General features: G+C 43.9%; 1 protein-coding gene across 5 annotated transcripts in view; it reads right to left on the reverse strand.

The window, feature by feature from the left end:
• The window catches only part of LOC147117099 (sickle tail protein-like), a 702,547-nt gene extending 692,835 nt beyond the window's left edge, over positions 1-9,712 (reverse strand). For 3 of the 5 annotated variants that reach the window (XM_085987757.1, XM_085987755.1, XM_085987753.1), the window contains exon 1: positions 9,463-9,710. In XM_085987757.1, the coding sequence (XP_085843883.1) occupies positions 9,463-9,535 (73 nt within the window). In that variant the 5' untranslated portion in view covers positions 9,536-9,710. Of the gene's footprint in view, positions 1-9,462 lie in introns of all 5 variants that reach the window. The other 2 variants (XM_085987756.1, XM_085987758.1) reach the window with 2 other exon arrangements.
• Between the last annotated feature and the right edge of the window lie 10,895 nt (positions 9,713-20,607).

A 20,607-nucleotide genomic window follows, 5' to 3' on the forward strand; every position in this document is an offset into this window, starting at 1 on the left:
TTTATTTTAAAATCAAATAATGGGCCATTTCCAACATCAGGATATGCAAAGTGTATTTCCTGAGATATTAAATCAACTGAAATAGCTAAATACTATCTAAAAATCCCCAATTGGAAGCAAAGTTAAAGAATGAAATTCTTTCCACTGACTATGAATGGAAGAGAGGAAAGTCCACTCAACATCATTAAAATCAATTCAGTGGAATTTCAGGACAAAAACTACTGTACCCTAATTGAAATTTCTCAAAAGATGGATATATTTGAATAGTGACAATGTCAAGTAGTTCAAGACCCACCTGACCCATCAGACAGAGTCTTAGTTTATGCCATCTAAAGGATGACACCTCAAACAATAATGGACATCTTCAGAACCAAATTGGAGTGCTATGCCACGCCACATGCTTATTTCCTAGACTGAGGCTTGAAGTCACAACTTTCTGATGCAGAGGCAAGAATGCAACCAATCGAATCAAGTTGAAACTAATTAACTGTAACTTGACCAGAACATAGAGATTTCAAAAAAATAAATTGTAATGAATGGTTTTCATAGAGTTATACAGCACAGAAAGAGGCCCTTCAGCCTATCATGTCTACGCTGGCCATCAAGCCCTGTCTATTCTAATCCCATTTTCCAGCACTTGGTCAGTGGCCTTGTATGCTATGGCGTTTTATTTTATTTTGGACTAAAAATGTGATTTTTCAAACACTATACATCTCTAAATGGCTTTCAGCAGAGTATTTTTTTCCCACAAACTAACTGAGCAAGTCTTCTATTCACAGGCAACATCTAGCTATTCCAGCAGCAGCTTTTAATGCTACATCAATTTTGATTTATAAAAAAAATTTGCCTAAGTTTCAGTGGCAAGTTAGCATTCAATTTTTCATATTGGCTTTTATTTTCTGAAGCGTGGATTATTAGAATTGACACACATGGTGCATATATGTAGAATACATGGCATTTCCCACTCATTATCAAATATGTGTATAGTAGCAGACTCTGGTGAAATACAAGTACAATGAATAATCATTTGAAATTTAGGGGACTTTCGGTGCACCACAACATAAAATTCTGACAGATTATTAGACAGAAAGTCTTTTCAAATCCAAGCCCCAATCTTTCGGTTAGGTTTTACTGCAACAGCAGCCACAGCATATCGCAAAAGAAGAAATTATGGCCTGTAATTTCCTGAAAACTTGCTCTGTAGTAAGGCCGCATTTATGGCAAACACCATTAATGTGGTGTATATTTTCCAGGAAATGATGGTACAAGTAACTCACGCCATTAGTTACATAACACCGAAATTTCCTGGGACGCTCTGCACCACTCTGCTGTGATCCTCGTCGGAACAGTGAGGAAAGCCATTATCATAGCTCCGCACCTTCCCCCCCCCATAAAATCAATGGAACAGTGGCTCAGTGGTAGCACTCTCGCCTCTGAGTCTGAAGGTTGTGGATTCAAGTCCCACTTCAAAGACTTGACCACAAAAGCAAGGCTGACGCTTCAGTGCCGTACTGAGGGAGTGTTGCACTGTCGGAGGTGCTGTCTTTCGGATGAGATGTTAAACTTGTCTGCTCTCAGGTGGATGTAAATGATCCCATGGCACTAGTTCGAAGAAGAGCAGGGGAGTTCTCCCCAGTGTCTTAGCCAATATTTATCCTTCAACCAACGCCACTAAAACAGATTATCTGGTCATTGTCACATTGCTGTTTAGTGGGACCTTGCTGTGTGCAAATTGGCTGCAGATTTTGTGGTTTGTGGGACCTTGCTGTGTGCAAATTGGCTGCAGAGTTTGTGGTTTGTGGGACCTTACTGTGTGCAAATTGGCCGCCAAGTTTCCTACATTACAAGTGACTACACTTCAAAAAGTACTTCATTGGCTGTAAAGGACGTCCTGAGACTGTGAAAGGCGCTAAATAAATGCAAGTCTTTCTTTCTTTCAAATTTGCTGCAATAACATTGCCACTTAGAGTGGATCAGAATAATGTGGTGACCAGGCAGCGTTGTGATTGATATCGAATGAAGCGAACTGCAAAACTTCATTGGAGAACCCCAACATGCTTGAAAAGGCATTGGCCTTGTAAGTGTTAAATGAGCTTAATTCTATTTAGTAGAATAAACACAAAATTTTTGATGCCTGTATTTGCAGATAGCAGAGCCAGCTGAACATTTTGGCCGACCCGAAGCAGAATTGATACCCTTTGCAAAAATATAATTTCAAAGCCCTTGACAATGGCTCAGTTGGTAGCACCCTCGCCTGAGTCAGAAGGTTGTGGGTTCAAGTCCCACTCCAGAGACTTGAGCACAAAAATCTGGGCTGACACTCCAGTGCAGAACTTGAGGGAGTGCTGCACTGTCGGAGATGCCTTGTTTCAGATGGGACGTTAAACCGAGCCCCAGTCTGCTCTCTCAGGTGGCCATAAAAGATCCTATGGCACTATTTTGAAGAGCAGGGGAGTCATCCCTGGTGTCCTGGCCAATATTTATCCCTCAACATCACCAAAACAGATTATCTGGTCATTGTCTCATTGCTATTTGTGGGACCTTGGCATGTGCAAATTGACTGCTCTATTTACTTACATAACTACAGTGACTACATTTCAAAAGTAATCCATTGCCGGTGAAGCATCTTGGGATATCCTGAGGATGTGAAAGGTGCAAAATAAATGAATGTGCTTTCTTTAGATGTTTTAATGGAATCCAATCTCAAAAGGAAACCCCATACTTTCATCCATTGCATATTTCCTCACTTTGGATTTCATTCATGAAAACTGGCTGGCACTGCAATCACAGCTGCGCAGGTGAAGAATGTATCTCCAACTGGGCATGAGATATCACAGGTACAACAGTCCAATCGATGTCAGATGAGAGATGCAAAATCAGAATGAAATAAGCTAGCTGTATACTTCAGTGTTGAAACTCTGATCTCCAAATAGAAGTAATCTTACCTCCATATAGATTTTTTTTTATTTTAAAAGGCACATCTTACAGATTGTAGCTACTTTTAGCAGCTCACAAAGCAAAGATTTAAAAGCAGAGGTCAAGGTAAATTTAAGATTTGATCAAGTACCCTTGCTGGTTTGGGGCCAATAGTGCACATAAACCCAAAACCATTCAACAACCTCACACATCTCTAATCACCCAGTCTTATCTTGTCCAAATATTGTAACATATCAAGTTTGCTTTGGGTTATTGTTTGAAGAAAAAACAAAGTTTACACTATTAAGCTAAGTGATTGTTACACACCTGCTGGTACAGAACCACAATAATTACCAGTGCCATGTCCTCCAGCAACTCCTACTTTAGCACACTAGATGTTGCATTATTTCAAATATCACAACTGTCTAATGTTTAGTTATATGATCATTGTGGTGTATGTAACCTGTTCCACCTTAAGAGAACTTAAGCCTGTTCCACCTTAAGAGATGTGCTACTTTCTCTGGGTGCTGTATACGTAATACCGGTGGTGACCACCGGTATATAAGTACCGTGTAGTGATATTGCTGTTAGTGTAGCCCTGACCGCCAACTAGTAAAGACCTGTTGAAACGTTATTCTTGTAGTCTGTGTCAGTAATTAATCTTACATACAACTAGAACACACAGACTTAACAGTGGCGACGAGTCCGATTCTTACCCTGCGGCAGTTTATATCCACGGCGGCTTCATCCACAGAACGGGTGTCGAAGAGAGGCATCCACCCTCATCACCCTGCTGGAAGACACGTCGCGCGGCAGGCATCGAGAACCCGGAGTGCAGAAGATATCCTGAACTCGAAGCCTCCATCAGCGGCAGTCAGCTATCTTCCTTCTACCTCGGTGGTGGGTAAGCCGGTCAGCGACGCGAGCAGAAAGTCGGCCGCGTTGGCTGTACAGACGGGGAGGGAAGACGGAGGAATAAGGGCGGTGAGATCGATCGCGACCGGAGATAAGGGCCGGGCCGCATTCGGGCCAAAAGGCACAGCGCGGGGACATCGATCGCGGCTGGTGATAAGGGCCGGGCCGCATTCGGGCCAAAAAGGCGCAGCGTCTGGGGCGACTGAAGGCGCGAGAGCCGCGGTGAAGGCGAACGCAGCTGGTGCTAATAACTGGGCTGCAAGAAGGGCTGCGAGGCGCGACATCGGGGAAGCGCGAATGCCCGAGGGAGCCGCGGTGAAGCGGAGACAGCATCGGGGGAGCTACTAACCGCTGGGAAAGGGGAGCAGCAGCGGCACGCCAAACGCCATTGCAGCCAGCGGGTGAAGGCGAGCGCGGGAAAGACCGGCAAGCGCGGGAAACCGCCATTTTGTAGGCGGAGGACGAAGACAAGAGCGGGAAGCCGCCATCTTGGAAAAAGGGAAATCACTAAAAAAAAAAATTGCAACGATGCCTAAACATGGGAACATTAATACCTTTGATAGCGACATCGAAGATTGGGCCACGTATGTAGAACGCATACAAAATTATTGTAAAGCAAATAAAATCCCAGATGATGAGAAAGCACTAACTTTATTAAACTTAATGGGTGCGAAGACATACGGGCAATTGAAACACCTTTTATCACCAGATGAACCGGCGGAGAAGACGTTCGAGGAGATTGTTACTGTCCTGAGAAATCATCTAAACCCCACGCCGCTGATGCTAGCGGAACGATTTAAATTTTACAGCAGAAAGCAGCTGAAAGATGAAAGCAATGCTGAATATTTAATGGAATTGCGTAAGCTAGCAAAGTACTGTCAGTTTGGAACGGGACTAACAGATGCGCTAAGAGATAAATTTGTGTGCGATTAAAAGAAGATACACAAAAGCGACTGCTCAAGGAGAATGAGCTGACGCTTGAGAAAGCGGTCACTATGGCAGCATCACACGAAGCCGCAGCGAGAGGCACGGCAGTAATGCAGCTACGGTCACCGGAACTCAGTACAAATCAATTGGTTTTGAGTACTGTGAAATGTTATCGTTGTGGAAAGACAACGCACAATCAGAACCAGTCTTGGTTTAAAAACCAAGAATGCAGAACGTGTGGCAGGCTTGGCCACATAGCTAAAGTATGCCGGTCAGGAAAGAAGACCAGCAACAAAAAGTCACCGCAAGGAAAATACATAAAGGTACACAAGGTGACAAAGAACAGTTCGAACGAACAGAAATCAGATTCAGACGCCAGCAGTAATGAACTGGGTAGCTTAAGAGTACACAACGTTGGTAAGGATGCAGATCTCCAGACAATTTGGGTCACTCTTCAGATAGCAGGAGTCCCAAGTAAAGATGGAATTGGACACTGGATCAGCATTGACGGTCATGAATAAGAAAGGTTACAAAAGGTTATTCCAACATATTCCCCTACGGGATACGGAGGTTATATTGAAAACATACACGGGGCAAAGAGTGTACCCCATCGGAAAGATAGAGGTAAAAGTGGTCCACAAGGGCAAAGAAAGCCAAGTAATGGACTTATATGTGCTACCTGAAGGAGGTCCACCACTACTGGGACGGGAGTGGAATAGGAAAATGAATATGGACTGGCACTCCTTAAAGGCACTAACGGTAGATTCCGGGGAAACAGATGTCAAACCTAAACAATTGTCCAGAATATTGGATGATGCTAAAGAGGTGTTCCAGCAGGGACTGGGAACACAGAGGAATTACGGCAAACATCAAGATTGATGAACATGCGCACCCAAAATTTTTCAAAGCCAGACTGGTACCCTAGGCAATACGACCTGCTGTAGAAGCGGAACTGGAAGCGCTAGAACGTTCAGGTGTACTGTCTAAGGTAGATTGGAGTGAGTGGGCTATGCCCATTGTTCCCGTTATGAAACGTCCTTCGAGCAACAAGCCAGGAGAACCAGGGAAGGTTCGCATCTGTGGAGACTTCAAGATCACCGTTAATCCGGTGCTTCACACGGTGCAGTATCCGCTTCCGCGGATTGAGGATATTTTTGCTTCGTTGTCTGGCGGGAAACACTTCACCAAGATAGACCTGGCGCAGGCATACTTGCAGATGGAGGTTGAAGAAGAGTCACGCCAGTACCTCACGATCAACACGCATAGAAGTTTGTACCGGTATAATCGGCTGGTTTTTGGAGTGGCATCGGCTCCAGCAATTTGGCAGAGGGCCATGGAGCAGGTATTACAGGGAATTCCAGGCACACAATGTTACCTGGACGATATTCTGATTACAGGAGATGGTGATGAAGAACACCTCGCAAACTTGGAACTGGTGCTCAACAGACTGAAAGAGTATGGACTCAGAGTTAATCGGCAGGAATGAGAGTTCTTTCAGAAGCGGATCTCGTACTGTGGTCATGTCATTGACCGGGAGGGGCTTCATAAGTCTCCTGACAAGATAGAGGCAGTTGTAAAGGCTCCCGCTCCGGATAATGTCTCTCAGTTGAGGTCGTTTCTGGGATTGATTAACTATTACCATAAGTTTCTACCGAATCTATCCACGGTACTGCACCCGCTGAACGCTCTTTTACAGAAGGGGGTACCATGGGAATGGAGCGAAAACTGTAAGAAGGCATTTCGCAAAAGCAAAGAATTGATCACCTCAGAGGAAGTGTTGGCTCACTTCAACCCGACACTGCCTATTCGGTTGGCTTGTGATGCTTCTCCATATGGTATTGGGGCAGTACTCTCACACAAGTTGCCAAATGGCACGGAAAGGCCAGTCGCGTTTGCATCCAGATCATTGACCTCCGCTGAGCGCAACTATGCGCAGATCGATAGGGAGGCTCTCAGCCTTGTATGGGGAGTGAAGAAGTTTAATCATTACCTGCAGGGCCAAAAATTCACACTTCTGACAGACCATCAGCCGTTGGTATCCATTTTTAACCCTAAGAAGGGTGTTTCAGTGATGACAGCACAGCGTCTCCAGAGATGGTCCCTTTTCCTAGGGGCACATCAATATCAAATAGAATTCAAAGGTACAAAGCAGCATGGCAATGCTGATGGGCTGTCGTGCCTGCCACTACCTGAAGAAGAGACGACGAAAGTTGACCCTGTTGAGTTATTTCATTCGACCATCATCGAGTGTTTACCAGTCACCAATGCAAGTATTGAAAGAGAAACCAGGAACGACCCGACACTGTCCCGAGTCTACGAGGTGACAGTGAAGGGATGGCCAACACATGGTAATCCTCTGTTACCGGCATTCTCGGCAAGGCGAGACCAGCTGTCCGTCTGCCATGGTACTTTGATGTACGGGACAAGAGTGATTATTCCTCCCAAGTTAAGGGAAAGAGTTCTAAAGGAACTGCATGAAGGTCATCTGGGGGGGGGGGGGGGGGGGGGGGGGGAGTTAAGATGAAAAGTCTTGCTAGGGCTTATGTATGGTGGCCGGGTATTGACCAACAGATAGAGGAGTTGATGAAAAGCTGCGCTGGGTGCCAAAAAGTGCAAAATGCACCTCCGATCGCACCGCTACACCCATGGGAATGGCCTTCAGCCCCATGGCAACGTGTACATATTGACTTTGCTGGTCCATTCATGGACTCCATGTTCCTAATTGCGGTGGACGCACATTCCAAATGGCCAGAAGTGATCAAGATGAATACCACTACTTCAGAAAAGACAATTGCGGTGTTAAGAACAATATTCGCAAGGAACGGATTGCCAGAACAGATATGTTCGGACAACGGACCACAGTTCGTGTCGGAAGAATTCCAAAAATTCTTAAAGAAGAATGGGGTGAAACATTATACCTCTGCCCCATATCATCCGGCGACAAACGGGTTGGCCGAGAGATTTGTCCAAACATTCAAAAAGGCAATAAAGGCCATGAACGATGATCAGATTCCGCTACAACACAAGGTGGACAATTTCCTAATGGCATATCGAAACGCCGCTCATGCAGTGACTAACCAAAGTCCTGCCATGATGTTTTATAACAGGAGGTTGCGGTCCAGGTTGGACTTGTTAAAACCAAATGTGCGGAGGGAAGTGGAAAACAAACAGTTCCGGCATATTAATAACAAGACCACTCGAAGTTTCGACGTAGGACAACCAGTTTTGGCAAGGGACTATGGAAACGAAAAATGGCAGTCCGGAACAATTCGGGCCAGACAAGGACCTCTGATGTACACAGTAGATATTGGTAACAATGTGATAAGGCGTCATGCGGATCAACTGGTAGAATCAAGAGCAAGGGTCGAACCCATGGTTGCGACAGAGACAACTGTGGAAGACGTTAATGAACCTGAAGCATCTACCTCGGCAGGGAATGTACCTGATGATGACGTCCAATACATAGGAAACCAACTAGAGGAGTCACCTCAGCAACAAGAATCAGAGACCACTGAAAGGCGTTATCCAACCCGAATCAGAAGGCCTCCTGAGAGACTGAACCTTTGAACTGTTTATACCTGAAGTTATATATGTATATATGTTATTATGTTATGTTAAATGGGGATATGACTGTTAAGCTAAAAAGGGAGGATTGTGGTGTATGTAACCTGTTCCACCTTAAGAGAACTTAAGCCTGTTCCACCTTAAGAGATGTACTACTTTCTCTGGCTGCTGTATACGTAATACCGGTGGTGACCACCGGTATATAAGTACCGTGTAGTGATATTGCTGTTAGTGTAGCCCTGACCGCCAACTAGTAAAGACCTGTTGAAACGTTATTCTTGTAGTCTGTGTCAGTAATTAATCTTACATACAACTAGAACACACAGACTTAACAATCATGAGCATCACATGCAACCCACAATTGTACCCACAAGAGCAACGTAATTGGGTACCTGAAGTAACAATGCATTGCTTTAAATAAAACTAAAATAGCCAGTCTTACTAACCACAGTAAACTCCACACAACGTTGGTTACAATTTACAAGGTATTTTTCTCTGCTTTCATCATCATGAAAAGTGTCAGTGCGTTGGCTACACTGGTGCTGAAGCAATTCCCAAGATAAATTGACACTTTGGAGCATAACTTGCCAAGACAACAATGACTGTCTGCCGTCAGAAGTGCGTAAGTTTACAGGGGGGGAAATTCTCTCTAGAAATAAAAACATCGCATTTAGAAAGAAAGAACATTCTCAGACAACATAGAGGGATAAAATAACTTGAAATTTTTACAATGAACTTAAATATGAAAGACGACTAAAATATACAGTAAATATGAAACCATAATGTTAAAATACATCATTTGTATATTCTGTGTTTAATATGTCGTAGGCTGAGCACTAATGTAAATTTTAAATACTGGAATTTTAAGTATGTCTTTGGAAATAACAGCATTAACACAGCTCCAGGCCATTCACTGTTAAAGCACTAAAGTGAAGTTGGAAGTAGCTAGCTGTCGATATCGTGTCTCTACAAATCTATGTAAAACACAACATACTGTACACCACGACTCCTTCGTCCCATAACCACTCACTAAGGGTGCGATAAGGTCACAGGCATAATTAATTCATTTACTTTCTGCCAACACCACGTGCCGGTGCTAAGAATAAGTGAAAACTTTTCTTTTTAAAAATAAACACCTACGTGCTACTTTCTGGCGGTCCTTCGCATCTCCCGGGGGCGGCAGTCCTGCGAACTGAACCCGGTTTCCAGACATTGCTGTGGTGATCTTTTTTTCCTCTCTTTTTCTTTTGCAAAGATGATAGTTCGTCCTTTTTAAATGTGTGTTTCGGTGGAGTGTCAGCTCAGCGGGAATCGAGCCGAGCGCTTTGCAGAGCTCTGTCGAGCCGCAGTTCTGTCATGCTCTGCCCCGCGCTCTCTCTCACTCTTGTCAGAGCGCAGCGCACTCCACGCCAAGACTGCAGTACTGGGCCCGCCCATTCTGTTCGCTACTGGCCGGAAGCTGCTTTCATTCACCTGAGCAGCTCCTCAAGGGGAGTGGGGCTAAGAGATGGGGGTGAGGGAGAGAGACATGGATGGGTAGGTGGGTAAATGGATGGGTGGAGGCGCCGCCGTCGTTCTCGGCTGCGTCCTCTCGGTAATTATTAGTATCATGATTGCAGCTAGACTGCGTCATCTTCAGACCGATTGCTGCAAGGTTGATGTACGTAAATAGAAAAAAAAGGCCCATGTTTGTGTATTTTAAATGTGAGAAGAGAGGATGTATAGCGTGCATTAAACTGGGTAAATATACTTCATATGCATATTCAGTGTTTTTAGTTTCCAGCAAGGCAACACAGGCGCGCTTTTTTTGAACTGTTGGAGTGAATTTGCTGTTTCATTGCTCTTAAATTGGAAACCTTGTTTTCACATTTCAAAGTCTCTGGGATACCCTGGAGATAGTTTTTTTTTGTTCCAACTTAATTTACCCAGCGGTTTCTGTCAATATTATGCAAATATCTTTTTTATATAACTTCAACTACTAGTTTGATTTTTTTTTAAAGTGGTACTATTCTATTCCCAGGCATGTTTTGAATTGTACCTCTTTTGCCTCCATTCTGGCTGCATTCTCCTAACTTTATACTGGAATAGGTTTTAATTGTCATCTCGATCAACCCATTGTTCATCATTGCGACACAGCGCAAAAAAATAATTAAAGGTAACAAGCCAGTTAAATACTGTCTAAAAATGGAAAGAAAATGTTAGAGGAAAATAAGCAAGCGAAAGAAAAGAGAAATGATAATTGCCCTTTAAATGAATTCATTACTTGTATCTGTATATTCAAGTACAATTTAATTGTACTGTTGTACCCATGACCTTAGAACTAGTTAATATTCTGCAAGTAGCTTAAATTAGCTCCAGCAAATGAGACAATGCTAATAAAAGTGATGTTTTTTGTCAAATATAACCATCAATTTTAGCTTTGATTGAGTTTGGAAGTAAGGAATATATATCCATTGTTAAACTTGAAGGTGCTGTTTCCTTTTTAATGTACTGTATTCAGTACTGAAATTGTTTGACATTTGTTCTCTGATGTTTCCATCATTCAAAAGATGATTTGATTGTTTTTAATTATTCTCAGGAGAAAATCCTGTCAACACAATGGTGTTGTGCTTCATGATTTCTTTTTTGTGTGTTGCAGTAGTTATTAATGGTGCACCAAAATTCTTTAAGGTCAATAATTAACTATATGTTGATACAGTAGTTATAGCATCAATTTTGTTTCTCACGTTGCTAGTGAATATGACATGGCTCACTGTGCTGCCGTTGACTGCTTTTTGTATCACAGTCTCACCTCTGACAAGTGTGGAGAATTCATGGATTTCTTTGTCACTAAGTTTGAGTCAATATGTTCAGCTGGGATTTTTCCACAAACCTCCATTTTCCCACCCCCTCCGCTGCATTCCGCTCGCCTGTCCACTGCATTCCCCCCACCTTCCAAGCTCTCACCTGTCCTAGCTCAATTTTCTTTCATATCCCTCATGCTGTCTCGAAGCTCGTTTATCCATCTTCCCTTTGTATGTCAGTGGCAAGGGAGTGAGTTTATGGTGGGGGCTGAAAATGATGACATTGGTCTTCCTGATATACTGTTGGAGGGAATTTTGACTCATCCATGCACAAGATGATTTTGGGACCGAGAAAAGTGTTGGAGAGATAGATCAGGGTGCGGTCAGTGTACATGGGGAAGTTGACCGTATGCCTATACATGATGTCAAAGAAGGGCAGCATGGAGAGGAGGAGTCAAGGACACGTCTTCTGGGGGTGGCTGCAGTGTGGTATGAGAATTAAGAGATATAAAAGCAGGACCTCCAAAGTAGTGATTACTCCCGGTGCCAAGTGCTGGTGAGTTTAGAAATAGGAGGATAGTGCAGATGAATGTGTGGTTGGTGAGATGGTGCAGGAGGGAGAATTTAGATGCCTGGGACATTAGGACTGGTTCTGGGGAAGGTGGGTCCTGTACAGGCCAGATGGGTTGCACCTCAACAGAGCTAGGACAAATATGCTTGGGGTAGTTGCTAGCGCTGTTTGGGAGGCTTTGAACTAGTTTGGCAGGGGGGTGGGCACCAGAATGTAGCATTAGAAAGAATTATGGTGCACAAAAGAGTGGGAGATACAGATAGCACTAGAGTAAGAGATAGTATGGTATTAGGTGGGGTCAGACTAACAGAAAATACAATAAGGTCTAAGATAGGTTTACAGTGCATGTATGTAAACGCACAAAGCATGGTAAATAAGGTTGGTGAGCTGCAGGCGCAAATAGCTACATGGGAATATGATGTTGTGGCGAAACGGAGACCTGGCTCAAAAAAGGGCAGGATTGGGTACGAAATATTCCTGGATATAAGGTGTTCAGGAAAGATAGGGAAGGAAAGAAAGGAGGTGGGGTGGCAGTATTGATTTAAGGAGAATATTACAGTGCTGGAGAGAGAGAGGATGTCTTGGAGGGGTCAAGGACAGAATCTATTTGGTTAGAGTTAAGAAACAATAGAGGTGCCATTACACTACTAGGTGAATACAGAAAGTTCAGAGGGGAAGTGAGGGAGTATGAGAATAGACTGGCAGCTAACATAAAAGGGAATCCAAAAGTCTTCTATAGGCATATAAATAGTAAACGGGTAGTAAGAGGGGTGGGAGCGATTGGGGACCAAAAAGGAGACCTATGTATGGAGGTAGAGGGCATGGCTGAGGTACTAAATGAGTACTTTGGCAGCATCTTCTTCCTTGGTAAAGACAAATGCCAAGTCATAGTGAAAGAGGAGGTAGTTGAGATATTGGATGGGTTAAAAATTGATAGAGGAGGTACTAGAAAGGCTGTCTGTACTTAAAGTAGATAAGTCACCAGGACTGGATGGGATGCATCCTGGGATGCTGAGCGAAGTAAAGATGGAAATTGCAGAGGTACTGGCCATAATCTTCCAATCCTCCTTGGATACGGGGGTGGTGCCAGAGGACTGGAAAACTGCAAATGTTACACCTTTGTTCAAAAAAGGGTGTAAGGATAAACCCAGCAACTACAGGCCAATCAGCTTAACCTCGGTGGTGGAGAAGCTTTTATAAACAACAATCCAGGACAAAATTAATAGTCACTTGGACAATTGTGGATTCATTAAGAGAAGCCAGCACGGATTTGTTAAAGGCAAACTTGATCAAATTTTTTGATGAGGTAAGAGGGTTGATGAGAGCAATGCGGTTGATATGGTATACATGGACTTCCAAAAGGCATTTGATAAAGTGCCACATAATAGGCTTGCCAGTAAATTTGAGGCCCATGCAATAAAAGGGACAGTGGCAGCATAGATACGAAATTGGCTGAGTGATAGGAAACAGAGTAGTGGTGAATGGTTGTTTTTCGGACTGGAGGAAGGTATACATACAGTGGTGGTCCCCAGGGTTCGGTACTAGGACCACTGCTTTTCTTGATATATATTAATGACTTGGACTTTGGTGTACAGGGCACTATTTCAAAATTTGCAGATGACACAAAACTTGGAAGTATAGCGAACAGTGAGGAGAATAAGGATAGACTTCAAGAGGACATAGACAGGCTGGTGGAATGGGTGGACACGTGAAGTTTAATGCAGAAAAGTGTGAAGTGATACATTTTGGTAGAAAGAACAAGGAGAGGGAATATAAACTAAAGGGTACAATTCTAAAGGGGGTGCAGGAACAGAGACCTGTGCACAAATCATTGAAGGTGGCAGGGCAGGTTGAGAAAGCGGTTAAAAAACCATATGGGATCCTGGGCTTTATAAATAGAGGTACAGAGTACAAAAGCAAGGAAGTTATGATGAACCTTTATAAAACATTGGTTCGGCCACAACTGGAGTAGTGGTCCAGGTTGCTTTTGTGGAACTCCTTCAACTGGACCACCAACTGAAACTGGGCAGAATATGTACGGCTGCCCAGTTGAGTCCTAAAATGGCAATTGGGGTCCTATGTATGTCAGAGGACATCAATTTGCATATTAAAAGGGCCTACTGCCTGACTCTTGCACTATTTAACCTGGAGTGGCAGCAAGCTATTTTAACTATGAGGATACTGCAGCAGAGCCCAATCCTGTCATCACCAGATACATATTTTCCAGGAGGGGTCACCGACTAGTAATGAGAAGCATAAATTCTGGCTTTTCTTTTCAGACCTTGGCCTATGGTTAACTAATATCCCGAATAAGGCTCTGACCGGGCCAAATAATTTAGCGCAGAACAGGATGATATCTGGGACCTAACTATGGCTAAATGCCAGTCAAGTTGGTATATTTACCAACTGAACCACTGGACAGTAACCAGACGAAAGCTTTGAATTACACCATTCATTCCAGTTAAGTTACAGGAAACATTTTCCGATTAGAATTTTTTTAATATTTGGTTTCAGGTTAGGTGCAGCGCCTGAACGACTAGAGAAATGTAACGTTGTTTTGATAGTTTCTTTTTGAGCTGTTTTTAGTCTCCCTTTTTGTCCATCCTATCCTGAAAGCACCATCTTTTGCTGGGATATATTTCCACAAGTGGGAGTAACCTTTCAGCATTCATCCAAGTGGCCATTTGTCGTATGAGTGCCTGGATAGGAAGTGTTGGTAGGGTTAAAGAATCTTTGAGCTATCTTTTGACACTATAAAGAAGGCAGAAGTTTTAAATAGAGATCACAGTGATCCGTTACAGTAACTGAATATGATGTTTATCTCATCAGGCCGTTGCCAGTTTTGCCTCCATTTCTCAACTTAATTGTATCTTGTCATAAGTAAATTTCCTGGTAAGTGATGTCAAGTAAATGGTGTGTGTGGAATTGATGGAAGCTGCATTAACATTGCAGTCAATTTAACATTTTACTAAGCAGTAATTTGACTCTTATTAAATATTTGTTGAAATTAGATCTTTGTTGTGAGCAACAAAGCAAACAGGTGGACTCTGGAAAATGGATATACATAAGGATTTATTATAGGGATAAACTGAATAGTATGTGCAATCATTATTATTACAAACTAGTGTTCCAGTTGTGTCTCATTCATCAAAAGCTTCTGAAATCCATACACCGAGCATCGCTAGTTCCTTGTTGATTGAAGAATGATGGGACATAAACAATACTTGTAATCCCTGCAATAGAGCCAAGTGATTTTGTTTTGTTTGGTCATTTACTATATCAGGAAACAGCAACTTGTATTCATATTGTGCCTTTTAATATAGTAAAACATCTTAGCGAGGAAATGGAATGGGTGCCAGTCCTTTGTGGGAGCGATAGGACAGGTGGATGCAAGCTTGGTTGAAGCTTTGAGAAGAGTTTTAAATGTGGGAAGGGATGTCTGAAAGAGCAGGGGCGAGGCTTTGCCACCAGAGGGAGAGGACTTGCACAGGAGGCCAGATACAGTGGACTGGATGTGACGTGGATGGAGACGTAAAGCTGAAAAAGGTTGCAGAAGTGGCATAAGGCTGTGGAGGAGGGATGTGAACAAGAATTTTAAATTAAATCTGTTGGGAGGATGGGGAGCCATTGTAGGTCAATGAGAGTGGGGTGATGGGTGAGCAGGACTTAGTGCAGAATAGGATGTAGGTGGTGGATGTATAGATGATCAGGAGTTCATGGAAGGCAGATGTTGGGAGAGCATTGGCATGGATAAGGGGTGCTGTGCGTAATAATTTCAGTGGCAATGGAGATGAATAATGTGGAAGTGGAATTTAGCAGTCTCGGTAGTGGAAAGATGTGGTATTTGAAGCTCAGTTCAGCCTTAGAAAGTAGCCATGGGGTATGAAATCAATGGCAAGGCTGCAGAGTTGGTCTTCCTTTTGTTCAACAGCAGGAAATTCTGGTTTGTCCATGATTTGATGCTAGACAGGTGGGATGACCGCATGGGAATGGTTGAAGGAAGTGGTGAAGTAGAGCTGGATGTTATTAGCACAAGTGGAAGTGGGCCCCATGTTTACGGATGTTGTCACCTGAAGGCATCCTGTAGATGAGGAAGGGGAGAGAGTGAAGGATGGATCCTTGGGGAACTCTGGAAGTGATCATGAGGGAGGTAGAGGAGAAGGCATTGCTGAAGAAGCGCTGTGTCTGTTGCGACAGGTAGGAGTGGAACAACCCAAGTACAGTCCCACTGAGATGGAGTGGAGTCAGTGGAAAAGGATGGCATGATTGGCCGTTGAACCCTGACGAGGACAAGGAGGAATGTAATACAAAGTCATGCAGGACATCATTGGTAATTATGGCCAGGATGGTCTGCATACTGATAGGGCAGAAACTGAACTGAAGATGTTTGAATAAGGAGTTGTGGGAGTGGTGAGCACCCCATTAAGAGGTGATGGTGTGTTCAAGGATCTTGGACACAAATGGGAGATTAAAGATTATACAAGTCAAGGATAAGCAGTTTTTTTGGGAGGGAAGAGAGGGATGATGGTGGTTTTGAAAGTAGATGGGGCAGTGCCTGGAAGAACAGCAAATTGCCAAGCACTGGAGTTAAGACAGGTGGTTGAGTCATCAGATGTTGGGTGAGGAGGTGGATCTCAGAATTGAGCTTGGAGATGGGAGATAAATTGTAAAGTAATGGGGTTCAGGGTTAGGATGAGTAAGGGATTGGAAGGTGGGCAGTTTGGAGGGGCAGAGACAAAAGGAATGAAGGCATCTGAGAAAATGGTCTTGATGTTTGTAAAAAGAAATCTGTGAACTACTTCCACTTAATGTTAGCAGTGAAAGGGGTTTGAGGAAACAGTTTGTCATATTGAAAAGGAGTTGTCGGTTGGCCTTGTCCTCAAGATAATTGTGAAGTAACCAAAGGATTTGACTCTGGAGAGGGATGCGGGTTTTGCTTGACGTGGTTCAGACAGATTTGGTGGACGATAAGACCAATTGTGTTCTCAAATCTGTTGCCCTTTGATTTGAGGACTACAAATGCAGAGGCTGTACCCAATGAGAACTTGGGGGTGAGAGATGGTGAGTGACTTGTTGGATGTGAGTGTTTGAACGGGAGAAGGCTGTTTAGCAGGTCAACAATGGAAATGCTGTCATGAGAATTATAAGGGAGATGTGGAAATGGTGGAGGTGATCATATCAGCGATCGAGACTTGAGGTGGTGAGGCCATTTCAGATAGGGAGGTTGAGAGGGTGGCCTTGGGAGGGTTTCATTATGGGAGGATGAGGAAGAGAAATTAGTAGCAAGGTGAAGTAAAGTGGAGGTTGAAGTCACCGACTGAGTAATTACTCAATGCACAGGCTAAGGCAATTGATCTCAGTAAGAAGGCTACAATGGGACTTGCGGGTGGTCATCAACTTGGACTTTAAATGAAAAGAGGGAGGGTTAGAAGAGAGTGAGGTGCTCAAATAGGGTGGGGCATGGTGAAAGATGTAGCTTGATGGAGAGGTGGAAGAAGTCACCACCTGTAAACTGGGTTTCTGTCACTGCCAGAATGTCAGTTGTTCCATTCACAATAAGTTTGTGAATGAGTGAGGGCCTTGGTTGTGAGGCAACAAATGTTCTGGAGATCGTGCAGAGTGGCTGATGTTTGACCCACAAGTGAGACTTGGGAGCGAGGCAGTGGCATTTTAAAAAGGAATGGGAAGGAGATTGGAGAGGTTAACCCATAGGGAATACGCTGAGTGAGATGTTTTCCAGGAACAGGAGATGAGGCAGTTGGAGTTGCTACTTTGGGAGTGCTAGAAACAGGTGGTATGACAGGGGAATATGAAGGGAAAGAGCAGAGAGAGGCTGTGGGTTCTTTGAGAAGAGACTGTGTTCTGGAGTGGCAGCAGGAGAAAAGGTCATCTGGAGAATAGGATTAAATGGAAAGGTATTTTTTGATCGACATTATGGGCTTCGAGTTAAGCTCAAAGTTTCAGGGGTCCAGGCTAAAACTTAAAAATGGATAAGAAATTGTCTGAAGGGTAGAAAACAATGGATATTTGTTAGAGCAGTTAGGTTGGGAGGGGGGGAGGAATACTGAATGGGTTACCCCAGGGATTGATGTTGGAATCAATGCTGTTTCTAATTTACATCAATGACTTGGATTTAGAAACTCAGAAAACTGGTCAAGCTTGCAGATGGTGCCAAACTAAGAGAAGGCAGCTCTCATCGCACAGAGTTGGACAAAAGATATATGTGGGCAGAAAATGGCAGCTGAAATTAATGCAGATAAGAAGAAAAATTAGGCAACACACATACTCCATGAATGGTGTTGAGCTACCTATGGAGGAATTTGAAAGAAACTTGGGAGACTTGCTAGACTATGCTCAACCAAAGCAGCCTAGCAGTCAACGGGGCCAAAAGAATGATGAACGGCATAGTTGAAACAGTAGAATGCAAGTCAGAGGAAGTGATCAAACTGTACAGTGCTGTGTTCAGAGCATACTTTAAGTACTGTGTCCCGCTCTGGTCACTGAGAAATAGGGAAACATTCAAGCACTAGAAGTAGTGCCAGTAAGAGCCACAAGGCTCCTCCTCCATGCCAAAGGTCTGAGTTATGAGGAAAGCTGGAGAAACTTTTTTTTTAGCCTGGAAAGGAGATGAATCACAGAATCACAGAAACCCCCACAGTGCAGATAGAGGCCATTTCGGCCCATCAAGCCTGCACCGACACATATCCCACCCGATCCCCGTAACCCCTACACCAACACATATCCCACCCGATCCCCGTAACCCCACGTATTTAATCCCCCTAACACTAAGGGTCAATTTATCATAGCCAATCAACCTAACCCGCACATCTTTGGACTGTGGGAGGAAACCGGAGCACCCGGAGGAAACCCACGCAAACACGGGGAGAATGTGCAAACTCCACACAGACAGTCACCCGAGGCCGGATTCGAACCCGGGTCCCTGGCGCTGTGAGGCAATAGTGCTAACCAGTATGCCACCGTGCTGTTTCCCCGAAGGTGCACGCTGCGCACCAATTTCGAGGTCCCGCACAGGCCGCTCACCAGTACTGCCGCTGGAAGAGATACGGTGCATGCGAAAGGGCCTGTGCTGGGGAAAAAAATAGAGGAAATATTGGGTGACTGTGGTGACCTATTTGGAGCTATATAAGATAGTAAATTGTATGGAAAGGGTAAAAGTGAAATACTACATTAAATTGAGAATAAGATGAAGAGACACAAATTTAGGACTGATCTTGAGAAGTTCTTCCAAGGTGGTCAATGCTTGGAATTGACTTTCAACAACAACTTGTATTTATATAGCACCTTTAACATAGTAAAACGTCCCAAGGCACTTAACCGGAGTATTAAAAGACAAAAAATTTGACACCAAGCCACATAGAGAAATTAGGGCAGGTGACCAAAAGCTTGGTCAAAGAGGTAGGTTTTAAACATGGAAATATAGAAGATAGGAGCAGGAGTAGGCCATTTGGTCCTTCGAGCCTGCTCCGCCATTCAATGAGACCATAGCTGATCATCCAAATTCAGTACCATGTCCCTGCCTTCTCCCCATATCCCTTGATCCCTTTAGCTTTAAGAAATATATCCAACTCCGTCTTGAATATATTTAATGAACTGGCCTCCACCGCCCTCTGTGGCAGAGAATTCCACAGGTTCACCATTCTCTGGGTGAAGAAATTCCTCCTCATTTCAGTCCTAAATGGCTTACCCCTTATCCTTAGACTATGACCCCTGGTTCTGGACTCCCTGGCCATCAGAAACATCCTTCCTGCATCTCGTCTGTCCAGGCCTGACAGAATTTTATAGGTTTCGATGAGATCCCCTCTCAATCTTCTAAACTCCAGTGAGTATAAGCCCAATCGACACAATCTCTCCTCATACGTCATTCCTGCCATCCCAGGTATCAGCCTGGTGAATCTTCGTTGCACTCCTTCCATGGCAAGAACGTCCTTCCTCAGGTAAGGCGACCAAAACTGCACACAATACTCGAGGTGCGGTCTCACCAAGGCCCTGTACAACTGTAGCAAGACCTCCTTGTTCCTGTACTCAAACCCTCTTGCTACGAAGGCCAACATACCATTTGCCTTCTTAACCGCCTGCTGCACCTGCATGCTTACCTTCAGCGACTGGTGCACAAGAACACCCAGGTCTCTTTGCACTTCCCCTTCTCCCAATCTATTGCCATTCAAATAATAATCTGCCTTCCTGTTTTTGCCACCAAAGTGGATAACCTCACATTTATCCACATTATAGTGTATTTGCCATGTTTCTGCCCAATCACCAAACCTGTCCAAATCGTACTGGAGTTTCACGACATCCTCCTCACAGCATACCCTCCCACCCAGCTTTGTGTCATCTGCAAATTTGGAGATATTACATCCAATTCCCTTGTCCAGATCATTAATATATATTGTGAACAGCTGGGGTCCTAGGACCGATCCTTGCGGTACCCCACTAGTCACTGCCTGCCACTCGGAAAATGACCCGTTTATTCCAACTCTTTGCTTTCTGTCCGCCAACCAGTTCTCTATCCAAGTCAATACCTTGCCCCCAATCCCATGTGCCTTAATTTTGCACGCTAATCTCTTATGTGGGACCTTATCGAAAGCCTTCTGAAAGTCCAAATACACCACATCCACTGGTTCTCCCTTATCTATTTTACCAGTTACATCCTCAAAAAATTCCAGTAGATTAGTCAAGCATGATTTACCTTTTGTAAATCCATGTTGACTTTGTCCGATCCTGTCATTGCTTTCCAAGTGCTCTGCTATTACATCTTTTATAATGGACTCTAGCATTTTCCCCACTACCGATGTCAGGCTTACCGGTCTATAATTCCCCGCTTTTTCTCTACCACCTTTTTTGAATAGTGGGGTAACATTAGCTACCCTCCAATCCATGGGTACTGTTCCGGAGTCTATCGAGTTCTGAAAG

The sequence above is a fragment of the Somniosus microcephalus genome, chromosome 5 (assembly GCF_052327205.1).
Source record: "Somniosus microcephalus isolate GS21.2 chromosome 5, FLI_Smic_1.0, whole genome shotgun sequence".
NCBI classification, from domain to species: Eukaryota; Metazoa; Chordata; class Chondrichthyes; order Squaliformes; family Somniosidae; genus Somniosus; species Somniosus microcephalus.